The sequence below is a fragment of the Podospora bellae-mahoneyi genome, chromosome 5 (assembly GCF_035222275.1).
Source record: "Podospora bellae-mahoneyi strain CBS 112042 chromosome 5, whole genome shotgun sequence".
Classification (NCBI taxonomy): Eukaryota; Fungi; Ascomycota; class Sordariomycetes; order Sordariales; family Podosporaceae; genus Podospora; species Podospora bellae-mahoneyi.
In genome coordinates this window covers 3,340,846-3,362,207 of record NC_085884.1, presented here as the reverse complement: position 1 = coordinate 3,362,207, position 21,362 = coordinate 3,340,846, and the positions used below count along the sequence as shown (strand labels likewise).

The 21,362-nt window shown below is 54.5% G+C and overlaps 6 protein-coding genes across 6 annotated transcripts; 4 read left to right on the top strand and 2 right to left on the bottom strand.

The window, feature by feature from the left end:
* Positions 1-1,732: 1,732 nt before the first annotated feature.
* QC761_508490 (uncharacterized protein) lies at positions 1,733-2,581 on the top strand (the record flags this gene model as incomplete). The annotated part of the gene is made up of 1 exon (XM_062880057.1): positions 1,733-2,581. One exon carries the CDS (start codon positions 1,733-1,735, stop codon positions 2,579-2,581), a length of 849 nt encoding a protein of 282 aa, XP_062731377.1.
* Positions 2,582-4,550: 1,969 nt separating this feature from the next.
* On the bottom strand, positions 4,551-6,974 carry GAD2 (Glutamate decarboxylase 2; the record flags this gene model as incomplete). The annotated part of the gene is made up of 4 exons (XM_062880056.1): positions 6,216-6,974; positions 5,861-6,148; positions 5,761-5,805; positions 4,551-5,699 (listed from the first exon to the last, which is right to left on the bottom strand). Exons 1-4 carry the CDS (start codon positions 6,273-6,275, stop codon positions 4,551-4,553), a joined length of 1,542 nt encoding a protein of 513 aa, XP_062731376.1. The 5' UTR covers positions 6,276-6,974.
* A 942-nt stretch (positions 6,975-7,916) lies between these two features.
* Positions 7,917-8,867, top strand: QC761_508475 (uncharacterized protein; the record flags this gene model as incomplete). Its single annotated transcript, XM_062880055.1, has 1 exon — positions 7,917-8,867. One exon carries the CDS (start codon positions 7,917-7,919, stop codon positions 8,865-8,867), a length of 951 nt encoding a protein of 316 aa, XP_062731375.1.
* Positions 8,868-9,597: 730 nt separating this feature from the next.
* On the top strand, positions 9,598-12,168 carry THI4 (thiamine metabolism-related protein). Its single transcript, XM_062880054.1, has 4 exons — positions 9,598-9,665; positions 9,760-10,365; positions 10,443-11,673; positions 11,741-12,168. The coding sequence occupies exons 3-4, from the start codon at positions 10,779-10,781 to the stop codon at positions 11,839-11,841; spliced, it is 996 nt and encodes a 331-aa protein (XP_062731374.1). The 5' UTR covers positions 9,598-9,665; positions 9,760-10,365; positions 10,443-10,778; the 3' UTR covers positions 11,842-12,168.
* A 66-nt stretch (positions 12,169-12,234) lies between these two features.
* Positions 12,235-16,134, bottom strand: QC761_508460 (uncharacterized protein; the record flags this gene model as incomplete). Its single annotated transcript, XM_062880053.1, is given in 5 exon segments — positions 12,235-12,872; positions 12,956-14,084; positions 14,103-15,069; positions 15,120-15,950; positions 15,992-16,134. 5 exon segments carry the CDS (start codon positions 16,132-16,134, stop codon positions 12,235-12,237), a joined length of 3,708 nt encoding a protein of 1,235 aa, XP_062731373.1.
* Positions 16,135-17,510: 1,376 nt separating this feature from the next.
* QC761_508450 (uncharacterized protein) lies at positions 17,511-19,808 on the top strand (the record flags this gene model as incomplete). Its single annotated transcript, XM_062880052.1, has 3 exons — positions 17,511-18,579; positions 18,638-18,743; positions 18,811-19,808. Exons 1-3 carry the CDS (start codon positions 18,361-18,363, stop codon positions 19,806-19,808), a joined length of 1,323 nt encoding a protein of 440 aa, XP_062731372.1. The 5' UTR covers positions 17,511-18,360.
* Positions 19,809-21,362: the final 1,554 nt, after the last annotated feature.

Below are 21,362 nucleotides of genomic sequence, written 5' to 3'. Positions count from 1 at the left end.
GATGTCGAGAGAGACGAAAGGAAGTAAGATAAATGTCGACCGGCGACGAGCAGATGAAAATATGCAGACTTGAAGAAGAAGAAGAAGAAGAAGAAGACGGAAAATAAAACACGGCCAAAAGGTTGAACAAGCTAGCGGGATGGAGAGAGGAAAGGGACAAGACACGGGATCGGGGAGGGGAGCAACGGCATTGATATTTGTATTTTCTTTGGTGGCAGATCAGGATCCACGATGGGTTGATAGACGAACCGTGTGTTTCAGAAGGGGGCAAGCGGCACGCAAGGAGATCTGTGAACAGATCTCCCCCCTAATCAGCATGCGCCGCACCCGCGAATCCAAACACGTACATACTTGAGACGAGGGCTTCATGGCAAACACGGGGTAAGCAAGGCGGGAGTTGCTCTTTGGGATGTGCTGCTGGGGATGCGAGTATCAGGTCAACAGAAGATACCACATCTCCCAAGACATCTAGAAGCGCCGGTCCAGGCGCTGAATCTAGACCTTCTTGGAAGGGCCGGTTGTTAGCCTCTCGTTGTCAAGCCGTTAAGCTTGTTGCGAATGGCACGAAACAAAGCGACGTAGAAAAGGGAGCTAGGGGAATGAAGCTTTTCTGATCCAGGGGTTGAAACCGGCAGTGTGTCCGCTTCGGGGGGTTGCATTGGCAAAAGGGACGCCGAAGCTGGGAAGAGCTGCCGGAAGACGGCGAGCCGGGCTTGGGACGTTCCAGATGGCGGAGTGGGCTTCCGTGTCTGTGTGCCAGAGCTCCCTGCCCTGTGCGTGCGCCGGTGCTCAGCAAAATGACAAGCACCTGCAAGATGATGGAGAAGTGGCAGTCGTGGTGTTTCCAAGAGACAGCGGGTGGACAGGTGTCGGAGCTTTCCCCTTGTTTCAAGACTTGGCGCTGCTGTTATCAACCCCCTCAACATCAGATCGACCACGTGCTGGCCTGCCAAGGGCCATTGTTTGTGGTCGCCTCGGGAAATGAGGTAGGTGATGGGCTCTTTGTTGGACCCGACTGTAGAGAGACAAAGGGTCTTGTGATGAGGCAGGACATACACAGGACATAAAGGCGACAGGTACTCAAACACACACAAGCAAAAGAGCATTTCCAACCACATCCTGACGACGCATGGCCAAGTGCATGACGGGGGTGCGTCAGAGAGTGTGGAGTCTGCCAGAAGACCCGCTGGTGGACATCAAGGTTCTCCCTTCGTCATTTGCGCTCAAACAACCAGAAGTTCCTAGATTCATCCCAAACTTTCCCAGGTCAACAGATCACGACCGGCAGCTGGCCAACTTCAGCGCGCGCGTGGGAACACTGGACCGAGTCGTCCCGAGAAACAAAATTCCATGGGTGGGGCCAGCGGCTACGAGTACCGCCCCTGTCAGGGCAGTGTGTGTCTCCCAGCCGTTGAACTGCAACGCCCCCCCTCTCTGGTCTAGTCTCTATCCACCACTCCCCGGATCGATTGCCCCCTCCATTCCCCCGCCTCTCCTGCAAACCGTCCGGATGTGCCACCGCCTTCGCCAGCAGCTTTCTTGATTTTGGGCCCTGACGGCGGGCCGGAAACTTATATGTTTCCTTTCTTTTTTTTTTCTTTTTTCGTCGTCAGTTTCTAACCGCCGTCAGAAATACCCAAAAAATAAACAAAAAACGAACAAACAAGAAACAAACCAACAAAAAACAAACAAAAAAACAACAACAACAACAACAAAGCAATAACCACCCAAAATGGCATCAGTCGAACACTGCCTCTACTGCTTCGAAACCCTAGCCGCCGAGCTCCAAGGCCGCAAGCCCATGACCCTCGACCAAATCAAGAAATCATGGGCCGAATACATTTCCTCAACAACACCAGCAGCAGCAACAACAACATCCGAGGCAAGCAGCAGCAGCAGCAGCAGCAGCAGCGAAGCAGCAGTTAAACAATCCCCCGCCCTCCGCCGGCTGGCAGCCTCATCTTCCTCGTCCACGTCCTCCTCCTCGAGCTCCCTCTCCCTAACCTCCTCAACCCCAGCAACATCCCTCTCCTCCTCCCCTGCGCCCCCAGAAGGAGAAGAGGTCGCTTCCAGCAGCCCCCTCTTCGTAACCTGGAACACGAACCACCCCCGCCACGGGTACATCCTCCGCGGCTGCATCGGCACATTCGAACCCCAACCCCTCGCCACAGGGCTCTCCTCTTACGCGCTGATTTCGGCCCTGCAGGACAGCAGGTTCCATCCGATTTCGTCGTCGGAGCTGCCAAAGCTGCAGGTTGCTGTTACCTTGCTCACGGACTTTGAGGATGCAAAGGATAAGATGGATTGGGAGCTGGGGAAGCACGGGATCAGGATCAGTTTTTATGAGCGGGGGAGACGGTACGGGGCTACGTATTTGCCCGACGTGGCTACCGAGCAGGGGTGGACAAAGGAGGAGACGTTGGTCAGCTTGATGAGGAAGGCCGGGTGGTCGGGGAAGGAGGAGGGGTGGGAGGGGGTGGATTTGAGGGTTGTGAGGTATCAGGGGCGGAAGGAGAAGTTGGAGTATGAGGCTTACAAGGAGTGGAGGGAGTGGGTTGAGGAGCAGCAGGGGAGGGAATAGATGGCCAGATGGGGAATAGACGAGTTTGGGGGGATGATGATACAAGTGATATAGCTACGGCGGGGTTATGATGTGACATGCATGGGATTTGGCGCTGGGAAATGGGTTTTAGGTTTGGGATTTGGGAAGGTTAGGGGTGACACGGGATTTTGGGGGGATGATGTTTGCGCGGTGGGGGGCTTGTAAGTCCTCAGACAACACACAGCATTCGTCGGCTTTGCTACTGCAGTTGTGGTCATTCTCTCGGCTGCTTTTATCGCGAAATAGACGGATGATCACAGTCCAAGTCTGCTCAGCTTCTATTTTGTTCCATCATGAAGAATCCCAACTGTCTGCTCTGGTCGCCATACCTGTTACTCTCTTGGATACCGGTCCTCATGAAGCAAAAATCCCGCCCTCCCAACCAGAAGCAACCACAGATTAAATATCCATCTTGTCCACTCTTTGCTTTTCACACACCCACCTCCTCCCCACCTTTTTCCAATCCCCAGCTCTGGTGTCCGGTTCTCTCTCGACAAAGCGTGCCACCACTTTGGTGTCTTGATATCCATACAACAGCCAAGATTGGCAAACACACCTGAGTTGACCCGCTCGTCCATCACGGTTTGGCTTGGCGGGGAGATCTGGGGGATCCTGTTCGATGTCCATCTGATCTCGTGAAAAGCCGTGTCGTGAACTTAACTGTCTTCCAATCCATGTGCCTACTATTTTCTTCATGGTCTGTAAGCAAGAACCCTTCATTCAACCTGGCCTGTGAGGTCTTGGCCATCGGTTGTACCTCGAATCTTCTTCCTCTTACATCTACAAGACACCCCTTCGACACTCCCAAACCAGCTGCCATCTATGCATCAACATGGAAGTGTCGTTCATTTCCCCACAAGACGCCCACACGCGCCAATCCGACAATGATCATCATCGCATCTTATATCCATGATTTAAAGTCGATGGTATCAACCCGTCTCTCGTCACACACATGCCTCCCGCGGACCTTTGTGATCAAGAGTTCCTCCTGAAGGCCATCAAGGAGATGTCTTTGCTATTACTGTCGAGAACTGACGCTTCTTCTCCCGGCTCCATTCGCATGATTGTGCCTCTTTCGTGCTCAACACTGCGTCGTCGCCATGTTTCTGTCTCCACTCTCTCTCGAGCCGCTGCTTTTCCCAGTTTTAGTTCCCCCCCCCCGCGGAGCATTGATCACAGTAGGAAGTGAAACTGTGGCCGGAAATACCCTTCCGGTTCTCGGGCAAATGCTGCATCTTGGTGAGCAGTAGGGTTGCCGGTTGTCCTTCATGCAACCAGAGCAGCGGCAAGGGCTGTTGAAGTCACAGGCACTGCTGTGGGAGACGCTGTAGTGAAGCGGCCGGAGAAAAGTCGCGGAAGAGAGGGTGTTTGCTGTTGTTCTGCCCAGTGTGCCAGGTCTGCCAATTCTGCTTTGTCAGTATCTTTCTCGTCGTCGTCCCCTACACATGGACATTCACTTACGCGGCAGTCAAGCGGCTGATTTTCGGGACGATGTGCGCTCGCAGTGACGGTCGGAAGCTTGGAGGTCTCACCAGAGGCCATTTGAGATCATGCTTGGTGGGTCAGGAAGGGCTGAAGGTCGTGGTGTTGGGAGGAGAAAGGTTGGGTGATGAAAGTCGCAAGAGATGGGAGTCGAGGAGTCGATATTTTGAAAGGTAAACAAGTGGCACCTACTTACCTGCAAAAGAGGTACCGATTTGGCGAGTTGGGTAACGAACAACGAGGGGTTAGCTTTGCGGCTCCCCCTCAAGCATACCTCCGTTTGCTCCATGATTGTCTGCAGTCATCTGCCACCCTGTTTCCCAATACATCGAATCCGCTATGGTTCCTCTTGCAAGGTATCTATCTACCAGGCCCTCAAATAGACCTGTCAAGCACGTCCATCTACCCCTTATCTTTCCTCCACATACCAGACCCATCTACCCCTCGCCTGATCGCATCCCACCCTCTACTGAGGCACCACCTCCCTCCCCACCGCCTCCAACCCCTTCACCAACCCCTCCACCGTCCCCCTCAACGTCTGAGCATTGACCACCACCCTAAAGAAGCTCCCCCTGCTCTCCTCGCTCACATCCGGCGCGTAATCAACCATGTACCCCCTCGCCACCAACCTCTCCACCATCGCCCTCGTGACCTCCGTGTTCCCCTCCCCCGTCCCCCTCAACCTTCCCCCAGGCGCATAATAAAAACAAACCTGCAAGCACGGCGGCGGGTTCTCACTAACCAGCACAAAGTTCCCGCTCCGTTCCAGCAACCCCGCAAAATACGCCGCCAGCTCGAAAGCAGCCTCGATCTGCCTCCCAAACCCCTCCGCCCCGTAGTAAATCCACGCCAGCGCCAGCTTGAGCGAATCAGCCCTCCTCCCGCACTGGAGCGTCAAATCGGCCAAATCCCACACGTCAGACGGAGTCGAGCTGTGAAAGAGGTACCCCGCCGGAAGGGTGTTTGCTTTGTGAAAAATCGACATGTCCGGCCCCAGCAGAAACGAGCACGTGACCGGACAGCTGAGCATCTTGTGCGGGTTCACAGTCAGGGAATCGGCAAGGTGACTGCCGGCAAGCTTGTGCTTGTGAGCGGCGGAAAAGATGGCCGGGCCGCCCCACGAGGCGTCGATGTGCATCCAGAGGTTGAACTCCTTGCAGACGGCCGAGATTTCCTCAAAGGGGTCGTAGCTCCCCAAGACGGTGGTGCCGGCGGTGGCGTTGACGTAAAAGGGGGTGAGGCCTTGGTCGAGGGACTTTTGGACCAGGCGGCGGAGTTCAGAGGGGATTATCCTGCCGCTGGCGTCGACGGGGACGGTCCAGACTGAGGAGGAGCCGAGGCCGCAGGTCACGGCGGCTTTTTCGACCGAGTAGTGGCCGTGGGAGGAGGTGAACAAGACAAAGGGGCCGTTGGGGGCGGCGGAGTTGCCGTTGAGTTTGGATGCGGGGTAGAGGGTGTTGCGGGCGATGACTATGGAGGTGAGGTTGGAGGAGGAGCCGCCTTGGCAGGTTACGCCGCCGGCGCGGGGACCGTTGAAACCGAAGAGGGAGGCGAACGTTTTGGCGGTGTGCTTTTCCACTACTGCCAGGGCTGGGGAGACTTGGTAGACGTGGACCTGGGGGGGGGGAGGTTAGGAATGGATGGATGATGGGTGAGATGAGGGGGAGACAACTTACATTTGTGTTGAGGACGGCGAGGACGAGCTCGGAGATGACGCCCACCTGTGTGACCGAGTCAGATGCCTGACGAACAAAAGTTTTAGGAGCAGCAACATACGGGGTTGGTGCTGGCATACAGCTTGTCCATGAACCCTTGGTCCCAGGTGTTGACGCTGTGCTTGAGGACATCTTGGATCGTCTGTAAGAGACCCTCCTCGCCACGGCCTACTCGAGGGAGAGACAAGGCCAATTCCTTGACCAGCTCTTCCGGTCTCTTGGACTCGACCAGGGCATTGCGGACGACACCGTTCCTGTTTGGGAGCAGTTCCCCGGCAGCCCTGGATGGCACAGCATCATCGGCGGCCTGAATGAAGGGGATGATTAAGGATTTCACAGCATCAACGAGCTGCACAGCACAAGCGCATGATTAGCTTTTGCAATCGACACGTTAACATTGTAGATAGACAACTCACATGTTCCACCTCGGATGCCCTGTTGAGCGTCTGCTTCTTGGCCCCGTTGGTTCCGTTCATCTTTGTTTTTGCTGGGTGGTTCGATATCAAAGTACAGGGTTGGGGTTCAGTCAGACAAAGTCAAAGTAAGGTATCGAAAATACAGAGCGAGAGAGAGATTTTGATTTTTTTTTGTAGTCATCAGGGAAGAGCCTGGTGCGGATGCATACGCCGAGGTCCACCCACCCGCATTCCACGTTCTTTCATCCCGCAGGCCATGCTGGAGCGGTCCCGGCACGGCGGCGTGCGTACGTAAGGTAGCCGAGGATCCGGGATTCGGAGACAACGGGGGCTTCCTGGGGTCAGCATCGGCTCAACAGCCGAACTGTCGCAAGATGACCTCATCGCTGGCCATATTTTGGGGCGGGGGGAGGAGATGATTGCTGTGTTGGTGGTGATCTTGTCCGGAAAAGGAGGGGAGAAATGTTTCTTGCTATAGGCCGGGAAGGTCCAGTTAAGGCCCGAAGCATCGGCGCGCACGCGTTTATGCGTTTAGGGGCCGTTGGATGGTGATGTTCTGAACCATCTTTCTTGGAAGAAAGGGAACGCCGATATTTAGCGTTGGAATCAATGGGGAATTCCCAATCGAATTTTCAAGGCTGAAAGCCCCCTCATTTGGAGATGGACGCCGCCGTCAAGAAAGTCGAAGAGAGTGGGGTGCAAGTGGAATCAGGAACAGTCGCGACAGGGGCCTGAGATGATTGGCTGCGTTCCTGATGGACCGCCGCTCAGCGATTCTCTTTCTATTTCTCAGGCCATACAAAAATCTAGACTTACCGATCTTTTCCCAATTCTTTCTGCAAGACCGGGCACACTGTCACACTGGCGCACGAGCACCTTGTCCAGGGCACCCCGAGAAAAATCCTGCGCGCACCTTGTAACGTTTGATCAAGCACGGGCCAATTTTGATTGACGGGATCTTTGGGAATTGGAAAAAGAAACAAGAAAGTTTGAAGAAAAAAAAAAAGAAAAAAAAAAAGAAAAAAAGGAAAAAAAGGAAAAAAAAGAAGAAAAAAATAAAAATAAAAATAAAAATAAAAATAAAAAAAAAGAAACATCACCACCCTCGCTTCTCATACTCGTCCCGGTTTTTCTCTCTCCCACTCCCCTCCCTCGATACCCGAGGCGGCGGATACACTTCAGTACATGTCTCACCACTTTCTCTGTTCCTCCCTTGCCAACGGTTTTCATCCATCCATCACCTTCTGCGCGTGACGTCGCGTCCGGGCCAAACTGGTTGCTTGTCTGCTTGGTTGACATAAAGTTAGCTAGCTACCCCACCAGCTTTGCTCTACGCGGTAGTTGTCCCTTTTTACTCCACGCGCCCCCGACATTTGACGACAGGGGAGCCAACGACTTTTGTTAAATTGCCTATGCTCGGGCACTCCGTCTAGACCAGGATCGACTTTATTATCAAGACCTCCTCCGCCCCATCCGCACCAGCAAAACCACCTTTTGCGCATTTCCCAAATTCCCATATTCTCAAGAAGAACCGTTGGCGACGCCCCTATCCTACTCAAGGCCAGCCACCACCACACCCACCCATCGACACCACACATAGCTAGCTAGCTTACACTTGAAAGCCAACAACAACCACCGACAGCCGCAACCAAAGCCACAATCACAACCACAAACAAACGACAACAAAAAGAGAAAGAAAGAATGCGCTCCCCCCACCACATGAACCACACCCCCACCACCTCCCTCACCTCACCACCAAACAACCACCACCTGTCGACTCCAACAACAGCAGCAACAACAACAACAACAACAACAACCACCTCCCCCCGAAATGGCCCCCCCATTCCCATCTCGATAACCATCTGCGGCGACGGCGGCTGCGGCAAATCCTCCATCACCCTCCGCCTCGTCCGCTCGGGCCAGCCAGGCAGCTGGACAGACGACTACGACCCCACAATCGAAGACTCGTACTCCATCACCCGCCGCATCGACGGCGTCACCTACCACCTCTCCCTGACCGACACGGCAGGGCAGGAAGAATACCGGGGCATGTGGGCCTCTTCCAACCTCTCCTCGGACGCCTTCCTCCTCGTCTACGACATCACCAGTCTTGACTCGCTGCACGCGCTAGAGTACTTTAACGATCTGATCGATATGGAAGCGGAAACAAGAATGGACAACGCTGCGAGGGCGAGGAAGGCGGGGGTGGTGGATCTGGGGGGGTTGGGTGGGGAAGGGAATAAGATGGTGCCGCCGGTGAAGATTGTGGCGGGGAACAAGTGCGATTTGAAGGAGGGGAGGAGGGTGGCGGCGCAGGTTGGGCTGGAGTGGGCTAGGGGGAGGGGGTGCGGGTTTATGGAGACTAGTGCGAGGTTGGAGGTTAACATTGAGGAGACGTTTGAGTTGATTGTTAGGAGGGTGGTGGAGGGGAGGAGGTTGGCCGAGATGGAGGCGGACGAGTTACTTGGTGGTGGTGGGAGGGGGAATGAGATGGGGAATAATAAGAGGGGGATGACGAAGCCGTTGACACCGTTGCCGGATCGGGAGGGGGAGGAGGAAGGGGGGGAGAAGGAGTTGGGGAGGAGGGGGGTGAATAATATTGAAGGGGGGATTGGGAGACCGGGTTTTTGGAAGAGGTTGAGATGTTGGTGATTTTTTTTTTATATATTTTTTTTTTATTTTTTATTTTCTTAATTTTATTTTTTATTTTTTTTTGGGTTGTTGTTTTTTGTTATGGGATTGTTTTGATTAGGATGGGGATTGTGGTGTTGGTGGTGTTGGGGTGCATGCGGTTGGATGGGGGGCGGAGGGTTGTTCATTTTGACCAAAAGGAGGGCTGGTTAAGACGGAGGGGAGAGTGTACGAAAGTATTATATATATGGCTGGGCTGGCTGTCCAGGAGACGGCATCTCGGAAGGGGGAGAGGGGTTTTTACATTATTATCGACCTACAGATACCTACTTGCGCGTTGGATTTTTCATTTTTGTCTTTTGGCACATGGACACCACACACACATCGGGAGGGGGGGAAGGGGTGGGGGCGTTCGTTTGGATCATTTTTTGGCTGTTGGAGATGGTGGATTGGCACGTCTCTCTGTCTTTTTTTTTTTTTTTCCTTTTTTTTTTTTTTTTTTGTTTTTTTGGTCTTAACCCCCGTGTCTTAACACACATTACCTGTATATAATCTATTGAGACAAACCCTCGACGGGTAAGAGTCATCGTCATCGTCATCATCTACCTAGCCATAACGCATGACCAAAGCAGCATTTATGGCAGTTTTCGACACTTTTTTTTGTTTTTTTGTTTGTTTTGTTTTTGGTCGACAAGAAACCTCCCCATCGGTTAAGAGCCTCTCCGATCCCGCAGTGAAGCGGAAACAGTCGGGGGGGTGGTGTCACAGCCGCAGGCGAGGTCTTGACAAGAAAGCAGCAAAGTGGGGAAGAGTTGTATTGTATGTCATTGACTTGCATTTTTTTGGCTTTCTTGTGAGCGGTTTTCCAGTCAGCAATGGGGATTTATTTGTGTCTGATTGACCAATTCTAAAGCCGAGAAGTGTGCCAGTGACCGTGGGTATCCGCTGATTGCCATGTTTTCTTATCAATTGATGGTCTAGATCTTTGCGGTACCGTGGTTGAGGTTTGGGGATCAATCAATGGCTTGGAAAGGAGGGGTTATTGAGAGGGGGGATGACTGATTGATAGAGGAGGGTGGTGGTGAATACGATTTGAGTTGGCCCTTGTCATTGGACTGTCATGAGGAAGGGGGGGCGGGGGGGAGTGGTCATCTTGGGACTTGGGGGGGAGGGCCACTCCACCTTCTTGAGTGGTTTGAGCATGTTCACTGGTTGGAGACTGCAGGGCGATGCTCAACTCGAAACTTTGAACCCCTCTTGGTGGTGGTGGTAGTGAGGGGTTCGGACTATCTCGTGGGGGTTTGGATGAGTCGTGTGGAGAGGGCACTAGGGAACCTTCTTTTCGAACGGACTTTGGTCGGGGGGGTTTGCAAGTGGGAGGTTTGGGGAGGTAGATGGGTATAAAGGGAGGGTTCTTCTCGGGGGGCGGTTGAGGTTTCTTTTTTCTTCTTCTCTCTTCTGCAAAGCGACTGTCGACAGACGACTTCAGACATCCAACAGATCCAGTTCAACTTCTCTCGTAAATATCACTCCCTGTTTTTTGACCTGTTGTGGTAAGAAGGTGGTTGTTGGTTGGATGTACTAATTCATGCCTAGGTCAAACACAAACCGGTACATATCATGCCTCTTTCTCACAGGAGAAGAAGCAATGGGTCACTTTGCGCTGGTGGTGGTGGTGTTGTGTGAACCACTCTCATGATCAAGACTTGTCAGGCATTATGTCATCAGGTAACTATCTGAACGCATGAGCCGGTGCCCCTTTCTCTTCTCATCATCTTCTGGATCATGACGAGGGAGAGGTGGCTGAGATCATACGGCCTCGGAACTTGATCTGGATAATACCAGCGAAAGGATCATGCTTCTCGCTCCTCCCCTTTGTTTTTCGAGGATGAGACCCCCCTAACATCCCTAGATAAAATACAACCCATCAAAATGGCCCCCTCCGCCGTCACCCCTCCCCAGAAGCCCGCCGTCCTGGCCACCCACCCCCTGAAGTCGGTCAACCTCGACAACAAGACCGACATCACGCCCACCCCCGCCATCAAGGATGACCTCGCCGCCCTCTTCAACAACTGGGACTCGTTCACCTTCGCCCCCATCCGCGAGTCCACCGTCTCCCGCGCCATGACCCGCCGCTACTTCAACGACCTGGACACCTACACCGAATCCGACATCACCATCGTCGGCGCCGGCTCGGCCGGTCTCTCGTGCGCCTACGTCCTCGGCACCCTCCGCCCCGACCTCAAGATCTCCATCCTCGAAGCCGGCGTCGCTCCCGGCGGCGGTGCCTGGCTCGGCGGCCAGCTCTTCTCCGCCATGGTCATGCGCAAGCCTGCCCACCTTTTCCTCGAGCAGGTCGGTGTTCCGTTCGAGGACGAGGGTGACTATGTCGTCGTCAAGCACGCCGCGCTCTTCACCAGCACCATCATGAGCAAGGTCCTTCAGATGCCCAACGTCAAGCTGTTCAACGCGACGACGGTGGAGGATTTGATCACCAGGCAGGACAGGGAGACTGGGGAGGTGAGGATCGCGGGTGTGGTGACCAACTGGACGCTGGTCAGCATGCATCACGATGATCAGTCCTGCATGGACCCCAACACGATCAACACCAACGTTGTCGTTTCCATGACTGGTCACGATGGGCCGTTTGGCGCTTTTAGCGTCAAGAGACTGGTCAGCATGAAGCAGATCGAGGAGCTGGGCGGGATGAGGGGGTTGGATATGGGCAAGGCTGAGGATGCGATTGTGAAGAGGACGAGGGAGATTGTGCCTGGGTTGGTGGTTGGTGGTATGGAGCTGAGTGAGGTTGATGGGGCCAACAGGATGGGTGCGTCTTCTTTTCCCTCTTGACTTTGTAGAAACACGAACCATTTGTGGCTAACATGAGATGACAGGCCCTACCTTTGGTGCCATGGTCCTCTCTGGTCTCAAGGCTGCCGAGGAGACCCTCAGAGTCTTTGACCAGCGCAAGGCTCAGAACGATGCCGAGCTCTAAGATGCTCACATGACGACCACCTTGAGCAGACAAACATGGACATGCTCGGTGGGAACACATATACACACGGCAGGCTGAAGGGGAGGTGCCACGTTCCTTGAGATTTAGGTTTGGCTTTATGACCTACCTACCTACCTACCTTGGTCGCCCACAGACAGATTGTATGGGCTACACGTACATGAAAGGGGTATCACTTTATGATCAGTTGCTTCATGTTGTCCCCAATGCAAGCAGTGATATCAACGTTTCAGAGCCACCAGATGATTTTGCCACCCGAGATTCTACCTTGGTCATCGAATTTTTGACGAGAAGAAATATTATTACAGCTTGCTAAACAGCAACGTCCATCCACCCTAGATCACCACCACACATTATCAAAACAAAGTGCAAATATTACATGACCATGACCGCCCCCAACAGCCCAACAAGCACACCCGTAACAGCATTGTGGCCGCTCCTTCCAACCCCAGCAGCAGTAACCACAGAGCTGGTCGACGAGGGTTTGTACGGGGCATAATCGCTCGCTGTCGCCCCATCAACAGGAACATCCGGCAGCGGGGGAGGACCGTAACCACCAGCAGGGACAGAGCTGGCAGTGGCCACCGGGCGAGGGACTGATGCCGGGGGTGGCGGACCGTAACCCTCTCCACCACCACCGATAGCAGAAGAACCGGTAGCAGCTGGGTCAGACACCACACTCCCCAGCGTCACCACCTCGGTAGCAGTCTCGACAGCAGCCGTCTCCGTCACCGTCGAACTAGCATGAGGCAAGCAGCCGTGACACTCCCCCCCAGGAGTATGCCCCGGCACGGTCCCCACCCACGTAGTCACAGTACAAGTGCTACACATCTGCGCCGTGACCGTGACGGTAGTCTTTGGGTTCGCCGGGCAGGACGTCACCGTCACGGTGAAGTTGTCATCTGAAGCGGAGGGTGTGCCGAAGATGCAGGGGTAGCATGGTTGGGAGGGGGTTGGCGTGGCGCAGATGGGGCGGGTGAGGGTGGAGAGGTGTTCTGTTTTTGTTTCTGTCACTGTGGTTGGGTTAGTATGATGGTGGGAAAAAAAGAAAAAAAAAAAAAAAAGGGGGGGAGAGGGAAGGGGAAGGAGAGGGTACCTGTTGAGCCGGAAGGGCAGATTTCGACTATTTCGATGATGTGGATTATTTCTATGCCGATCCAGGTGTCGCATTGTGATGTTGGGGAGGGGGAGGGGGAGGGGGAGAGGGAGTCGCAGTCTGATGTGGGAAGAGGTATGTTTGACCCGGATAGGCTGCCTGAGTTGGATGTTGTTTGTGTGCTGGTGGTAGCGCCTCCTTGGTTGGAGGAGGTGGCGGAGGTGTCTCCGGGAGAATATGAGGTTTCTGAGCTGGAACCAGAGGGTTGGTTTGATGATGGGGCTGAGGCTGTTTCAGAGGTGGAAACGCTGCTGGACTGGGTGCTGGGTGTGGCGGATAGTGTTGATGTCGTGATTGAACCTGTTAGACTGGGGGGGTTTGATGGAGTGGAGGAGTTTGGTGAACCGGAAGAGCTTGGTGAGCCCGGGGTGCCAGAGCCAGAGGCACCGCCTGTAGCCGAGTCAGATGAGGCAGGACCACCAGAGCCAGAAGTTCCGGGAGACCCAGTTGCCGACCCGGTTGCCGACCCAGTGCCGCCAGTCGAGCTCCCACTCAAAGGATCGGAAGCACCCGTCTCTGAAGACACCGCAGACGTCCCGCTTGCGGTCCCCATACCACCCCCTCCCGTGGCGGTGTTTGTCAGGCTGCCGCTTATGTAGCTCGTACTCCCCAACCCTCTGTTCGTCGAGCTCGAAGAATCAGGAGCTCCGGGCGCTGTCGCGGAGCTTTCACCAACCGTCATGGTCTTGGTAGATCTTGTCTCGCTGATACCCGGTCCATTGCCAGAATCTCCTCCGCCCGAGGACGAACCAGAAGGATACACCGTTACTGTTGATCGAGACGGGCCCGAGGAACTTTCAGATGCCGAACTGGCACTTGGTCCGTTTCCAGCACCTCCGCCACCTGAAGATTGACCAGAAGGATAGACGGTAACCGTTGATCGAGATGAGCTTAAAGCAGTTGTTGGTGCTGGACTAACCCCAGGGCTATCACCATCCCCAGCGCCAGAACTCTGACCAGAGGGATAAACAGTAACCGTTGACTGTGACTTTCCCGACGCCGTCCCAGATACATCCCCACCCGAAGACGAACTTCCCGGTGCGGAGCTAAGCCCCGGTGTAGAGCTGACCCCCGGTGTAGAGCTGACCCCCGGTGCAGAGCTAGCCCCCGGCCCATTCCCATCTCCCCCGCCAGAAGTCTGACCACTCGGGTACACAGTCACGGTTGGCTTCCCCGAGCCAGACATTGTTCCGGAACCAGTCATGGATGAATCCAATCCCAGTGATGAAGAACCTCCCATAGTCCCAGTCTCAGACCCACTTGCACCACCGGACCCCGACTCCCCAGAAGGCCTCACAGTCAATGTAACCTGCGGTTCGCTCCCCGTCGTCGTCGTCGTCAAAGACCAACTCGGCTCATCAGTCCCAGGCGGATAAGACGTCGTGTCCGAAAGCGTCGGAATCTGCCCATCAGCAGGCACTCCTGGCACTTCGGCCGTAGCCGTGACCGTCACCGGGGGGGTATCAGAGCCTGAAGCTGAGGAGGAGACTTGCCCCCCACTGTCCGGACCGCCGGCTGTTACTGTTACTGTTGGGTAAGAGACAGATGATGTGCCTCCCATCGACCCTGTTGGTGTTTCCGAGGGAGGCAAAACCGTCACCGTCCCAGGTTCAGATTCAGTGGCATTATTCGAGGCGGTGACGACAACTGTCTCTGGGGAGCCACTGGAGTCATCAGAGTTGCTCGGTGAGCTGGATGGGGCGGGTGGTGTCGAGGTGGTAAATGACGGCGACCCTGAGCCGGGATCGTTAGAGGCGGTGATGATGACCGTGCCCGGCTCCGCGTCCGTGGTGACATCCGAGCTTGGTGATGGGGGCCAGGAGGCGGTAACGATGACGGTTGGCGTATCGGGGTCGCTCCTGGTGGTGTTGGATGATGCAGTGCTTGGAGTTGGGGCTTGGCTTGAGGAAGAAACCCATGGGGGTCTAGAAGGCCAGACTGTGATGGTCACGGGTGGTTTTCTGGTTTTGGTTTGCGGGGAGGAGGCGTTGGTGTAGAGCATGCTGGTGGGGAGGCTGCTGTTGGTGGGTGAACCGGTGCTCAGGGCAATGGAGCTACCATGTTTTGGTTAGCTAGTAGCCCAAGCAAAAGATGAAATACATACCTGGTGTTGTGGAAGGTGGTGCTGCTGCTCGATATCGACGTCGATGAACTAGACGTGGTGTTTTCGCGACACAAACCAGGCGATATCATCCCAAACAGGCATTTGCAAGATGACGAGCAGAGGCTATCTGGCATCCCGTTGACGGCCTTGCCATAATCACACTCCTCGTTGTACTCTGCCTCGGTGACATTGTTGCCGCAGCCAAGTGGTGTTGCGCCGCGAGCAATGATGTACGGTGTTCCATGCGTGCCGTCTGCAAAGGTCCGCTGCCCCAGGCCAGTCGTGTTGAGCGCGATCGCCAAGGGCTCAAAGGCGCCATTCCCTTCGGTAGGGTACTCTGCAAACACCTCGTGAGCACTGCAGTTCCAGTTGCTCGCCATCTCATCGGTAAGGGACGTCATCGAATCGTCCGTGGCGACGATGTGCACCTTGTTCAGACATGTCAAGTTGCCCCGGACTTTAAAGACGCCTATCTCCGACAGAGCCTTGATAGTGGTCGGAGCTGCGTTGCTCTGGTAGTAGCATGACAGCGAAAAGTACATGCCGGTGCCATTCTTGCCCGTGGAAGCAAGGCTGATGGAATCCCGGATCATAGCCGACGCACCGGCGAGCTTGTACCACTTGGAGTGGTAAGAGGGGTCCGTCCCGATGAGCACCATGTTGCCCGTGACGGCAGGCGACCAGACCTTCTTGGTATTGTCCAGGAACTTGATCGTGTCCAGGCTCGTGTTGCAAAGGCAGTCCGGAACAATAATAGACTTGTACTTGGCAAAGTCGGCCGTGGTCATCTTGTTCCATTCGTCTTCCGACTTGCAGGCATACGCTTTCGGACTTGTCAGTTACGGTCTCGTCCAACCGGAATAGCAACCCACGTACGCGTTAGACCGAGCTTCTTTGCCTCGTCGTACTCGGTATAGTTCAGCCCGTACATGTACGGGAAAAGAACGTTTCCCTCGGCCATCACAAGGACTGCCAAGCTGGCCAGCGCCAACAAAAGACTGTGAATGGTGCGCATGGTGGCTTCAAGGGGGTTGGTTCAGGGGTAATGAGTGACAAGATCGGGGTATCCCTTGAAGGATGGGCCGTTAAACGACTGACTGAAAGGATGGACTGCGATAAGAATAAAATGAGAGTACTGAAAAAAACAAATCCAACAGTCCAGTCAAGCCCTGGAGTGGGCAACAGGTCATATTTCAACCCCATCGTCACGGCACAAATGGCTAAGATTAGACAGAGTCAAGGTAACCATTATAACTCGGGGTTTCTCGGCCAAACGAGAGGGTATCCAGACAGTCAGAGCATTCTCCCCGAGACGGTCTCAAGTCCCAGGGAAAGGGTCATGTGTGTTTGTTGCCGGGAGAGAAAGAGAGAGAGAGAGAGAAAGAGAGAGTAGGTTAGGTAGCAAGCGACCTGATGGTGTCCTTGTAGGACAGCCGTGTGTCGGACATTACTCTGGACCCCTTTCCAGTAAACAAAACAAAGCCAGGTAGGCCTGGCAATATCAGAGACTGCTTGGTAAAGCTGATCGGCGTTGGATCCCTCTGCCTGCAGACGCAGGCACGGGTTGGCTGAGAGGGAGCTTGTTGTTTGCTGGGGAATCCCGGTCTCCAAGTGCTGGGTTCGAGGCTAAGGGTAAGGGGTGACGATGGGATGGCAGGTCAAGCTGAAGCTGCAAGCAATGAGTGAGACATGCTAATGCGGCCGTGACACTAGCTGCACCCGAAACAGCAGGGCACTTGAGGCGTCTGGGGGGCGATCCTGTCGAAGAAGGGAGATCTCGCATCGCATCACATCGGATCGCGTCGAGCGTCGCCGCGACGACTAGAGAGAGAGTCGCACACAGATCTGAGACTGCAATTCATCGCTTGCTCCTGCTCGAACCGAGCTAGCGGGTGGCAAGGAGCACGAGGATCAGGATTATGAGACGACTGTGTAAGCTGGAGGGATGGGTATCATGAGGGAGTTATGCCGAGGTGTCGGGAGGTATGTATAAACGTATAAGAATGGCGGATACCTATCTTCGATAGAGCCAAGAGGTGGTGAGGTGGTGAGGTGGTGAGGCGGTTGTGCAGAATCGAGGTGAGGTAACTAACGTGTAACGTCGCAGCAACAGCAAGCGTGCCTATGCAAGACGATTCCAGAAGTTCCCTTGCACAGCATTAGTCGGTGTCCTCCTGCAGTAAGTAATTTGTAAGTGACGTTGTCGATGATAGCCTGCCTAGGCGGGCGATGGATGATGAATAATTGATGTGCTTGGGGAGGTTCGGAAGGGTCGGCGAATGGGCCGCCGATGGATGGGAAAACGACAGCCCTCTGCGGTGTGGCTGCGGCTGTGACCTGCAACTCTAAGTGGCTGCTGGGGACCTTGCAGAGGTTCCCAACTGGCCGGGAGGGATCTCTGACCGAGGTCGTGATCGGCCAGCCTCAGCCAATCATAGCCTTATATCGACAATGGTCCCTCGTGTGCTCAGGTTGCAACGACCTGCAATTCGTGTTGGGCCAAGCGGAGCTTTCGAGACCTTGACGTGCTTCCCGCTGCTGTCACCTTGAACCTCACCTCATCCTCTCTTTCGACCTCCTCCTCGGCCCTATACCGTGGCCTCAGCCTTGATGTTCCTGCCAAGCCTCCCGTTCCCATTCACCTCAGACTACCATCACCGCTCACTCACGGATAGCCCTCTAGGGATATGCAGTCATATCGACCAGCTGTGCCCTGCCACGGCGGCGGCGGCGGCAAACATCGATAATGACACCTCGCACCCCACAGAAGCCCGTACCCTCCCTCCATGTCGTCAACGGTGACCCCCATGCCGCACTTTTGGAGGCTTCGGGGACTCAGCTTCGTTCGTGTAGAACCCGCGTCACTTTCACAAGACGCCCGCTCCATCAAATTTCCCCGTCTTCCCACACACAAGGCCGATCGTCGTGATCTCCCCCAGCACTTCTGACAGCGCAACCTGTCCAATAGCTATGTCCGGGCTGACCAGACCTTGGTGATGGGATGGGCCTGTCGAGACATCGATAGGCTTCCAAGACCGCCACCGGATCGGTCCCCCGCTGTCATCCCGCGTCCGCCCAGCTCGACAAACCCAGGTTCATCCGTCACCGATGTCGATGAGCCTCCGAGGATTCCAAGAACTCTGCATCATGGGGTGTTGGTATTTGCAATGCTTGGGGAGGAAAACTGGGTAACCGGCACCTGGGCGGGACGGTCCGGTACCTGGGCATTGCTACTCTGAGAATGGATATAAAGGGCAGCTCAGTCAGCAGTGTGATGGGATTCGTCTCTGCAGCCAGTGTCTTCAGAATATCCCGGTATCGATATTCCTCCCATATCTGTCTATTCTCTATCAAAATGGGCCAGCAAAACTCCCGCCCTGTCTTTGACAGCAAACTGACCAAAAGCCATGTCGAACACGCCCTGATCCAACAGGATGGGCGCCATAACGACATCCCCACAGTACGCTTTGCCTCCTCCATCGTTCCCATGACCATCTAGACTGACTCGGCCCCCCAAGGTCCTCGCCACCCTCCTCTTCCTTGATGCCTCCCCAGAGATGCTCAAGCACGCCTACCGCTGCCGCAAAGACAGCCTCCACACCTGGACCCCATCCCCGGGCAGCAGTAAGCCACTGCCCCCTTCTCCCTCTCTCTCACCACCTAGGCACTTGGGGTACTAACAAGCTCACAGTCACCGACGAAGCAACCAAAACCGCCCTCCTAGGCGACAAACGCTTCCAGCGCGCCTTCATGACCTACTTCTCCCTCCTCAACAACCAATACAACTCCAACTCAACCGCCCTAGCCCTCTCCCAGCTCTTCTCGGGCCCCATACCCCTCGTCTACGGGCTCTTCTCCTCCCTCGGCCTCCCCCTCACCTTTCTGTCGGATGGGATAGAGCTCCGCTCCGCAATCCTGGTAGCCCAATCCCTCACCCTCTCAGCCGTAGACTGGCAGCCAGGCATCTATGACCTCCTAACAAGCAGCCAGCTCGCCCGCCCGGCATCAGAACTCCTCGGACCAGAGGAGCTACTAAGAAGGGTAGCCTACGACGGGCGGTTCAGCGGCGTGATGAAGGGGGGAGCGGGATATCACAACATCAGCCAGATCCTGTCCAACCCGTCGGCAAGGGCGGCGGTGGTGGAGTACGTCCAGCAGCTGGACTGTCGGAATTTATCGCTGCTTCTCCCCCAGCTGGCTTCGCTTTCTGTTTTGCTGCTCACGGCCACGCACAAGCCGGAGAGGCCGGCGTTTGATTTTTATCTTGCGCATCTTGTCACGGCCGTTAATTCTTTGAGGGTTGTGCTCTCTATTCTGGAGGAGGGGACGCAGAGGGTTGTGGTTGTGAGGGGGGTCTGGCTGTTGTTTGTTTTGGTTTATGTTACGCAGTTGAGGCCGGTGGTGGATGGGGAGTTGCTGATGGGGATGGAGTTACAGGAGGGACATGATTGGCGGGCGGTTTACGACGTGTTTTGCAACGAGGGGGGGACGGGCCAGGGTAGGTGGGGGAATGGGCCTTGGCTGAGGGTCATGAGGACGTTGTTTGAGCTGGGGAGGGAGTTTGATGGGGAGGGGAATGGGGGGGTTTGCCTGAGGGGGGCGTGGAAGATGATCGGGTATTGGAGTGGGTGGACGGGGCTGGGGGGCGAGGGGGGAGGGAGGGATGGGGGATTGAATATCAGACTCTAGGGGACGAGGGAGTGGGCGGGAGTGGTCAAAGAGGCGGTGATGCGAAAAGGATGGGAGTGAGACGAGACGAGAGGAGGGTGTACGATGTTGATGTTCTAGACCTGGAGTCTGATCCGCTGGCTGGCTGGCGATTCGTTGAATATACGTCAGGATGGGAGACTGGACTGAGTGAGCAACAACATACACATGGAAATAACACCGCCACTGCTAGGCAGAGGGGGGAGAGTTACGTACATACATAAGCTGGGGGGGGGATTACGTACACGCATGGATATTGGAACTGGATTAATAGTGTACTCTATGTACTTTAGTAGGTAGTTACCAAAGCAATGTACTATTTGTGTGTTTTTTACCTTTTTTGACATCCAACGGGGAAAGCCGTGATAGGGTCTTTTTGGTGGTTGAGATAGGGGCAAAAAGGAGGTCGAACTTGGCAGTATGAAACAGGGTTCATGAGGGTAGAGGCAAGGAAGGTGAGTAAGGTCTTTGCAGGGGATTCGCTTGGAAGCGGGGGGGGCATTATTAGAGGAATGATGTTCACTCTTCGCGGAGTAGGCGATGGGTCTTTGGTGTGTTGGGGTGAAGCTGTATGGCTATAAGGGAAGCATCATGAGGCTGTGAGTTGGGTGTTTGTATGCAGTTCACGAGGCTGATGTAACTGTACTTGGTACATTGCAAATACCTGCCAGGGGAAAGGCGTATCTTGAAGGGATGGGTGGGATATGTAAGGTACTTTTCTCGCGAGTGTAGCTAGTTGTGATTTGTAGTAGTTTGCGGATTCGCATTAGATTACCCAGGTATGCGTGTTGTCTTGGCCAAGGAACAGGTCTTTATGATCATTTGTAATCTCTGCTGTAAGCATTGGTTATTCCTACGCTTTCGATCTCTCCTCATAAAGGCAGCCAAGATTGATGGTAGCCAACTTGATAGTTTTTCCGCTTGGGGAAGGGTTGGGTGACGTGACGGGGTGAGCTGCATTGCATTGCATTGCCGAGCCGAGGGTTGTGAGACTGGAGGCGGGTGGGCGGGCCGGGGGTTTGAAGAATTGTTGCTGACAAACGTGCTGTCACGTAGGTGAAAAATGATGACTTGTCGAAGAGATGATTTTCTTGGTTTGTTGTGTTTGTCTCTGTTGTTCTAGGACTATGGCGCCCTTATCACGCTGTGGACACCTTAAAAGACCGGCGCTACAGAGTCGTAGCACACATCATGAGATGACCCTTTGAATCACATGTTACAAGAGGGCAAAGTCTCACTCAATGATAGCCAGCAGGGCTTCAAAGACACCTAGATACTCGACAGGCTTTGGATATTAACCTCGGCTTCTAAAAGATCAATTTATATCTGAAAGATGTTACGAGATGGGATGGCTATTCCACGTTTTCCTGTCTTGCAATACCATACCCTAAATTCTGCCCAACGCATGCTTGCTAATCGAGGAAGTTACAGATACTGTGAAATCTATTTCAAGAAAAATGCGACACGCCCTTATACATACCTGATCTTCAACAATATTTCAGTACACATGTCCTGGTCTGAAAGCTCATGGTCGAG

What these genes read in the sequence shown, in the direction of transcription:
- THI4 (XM_062880054.1), top strand. Translation starts at nt 10,779, where the DNA reads ATGGCCCCCTCCGCCGTCACCCCTCCCCAGAAGCCCGCCGTCCTGGCC. An exon ending in TGATGGGGCCAACAGGATGG is followed by an intron (nt 11,674 to 11,740) that starts GTGCGTCTTCTT and finishes ATGAGATGACAG; the next exon opens with GCCCTACCTTTGGTGCCATG.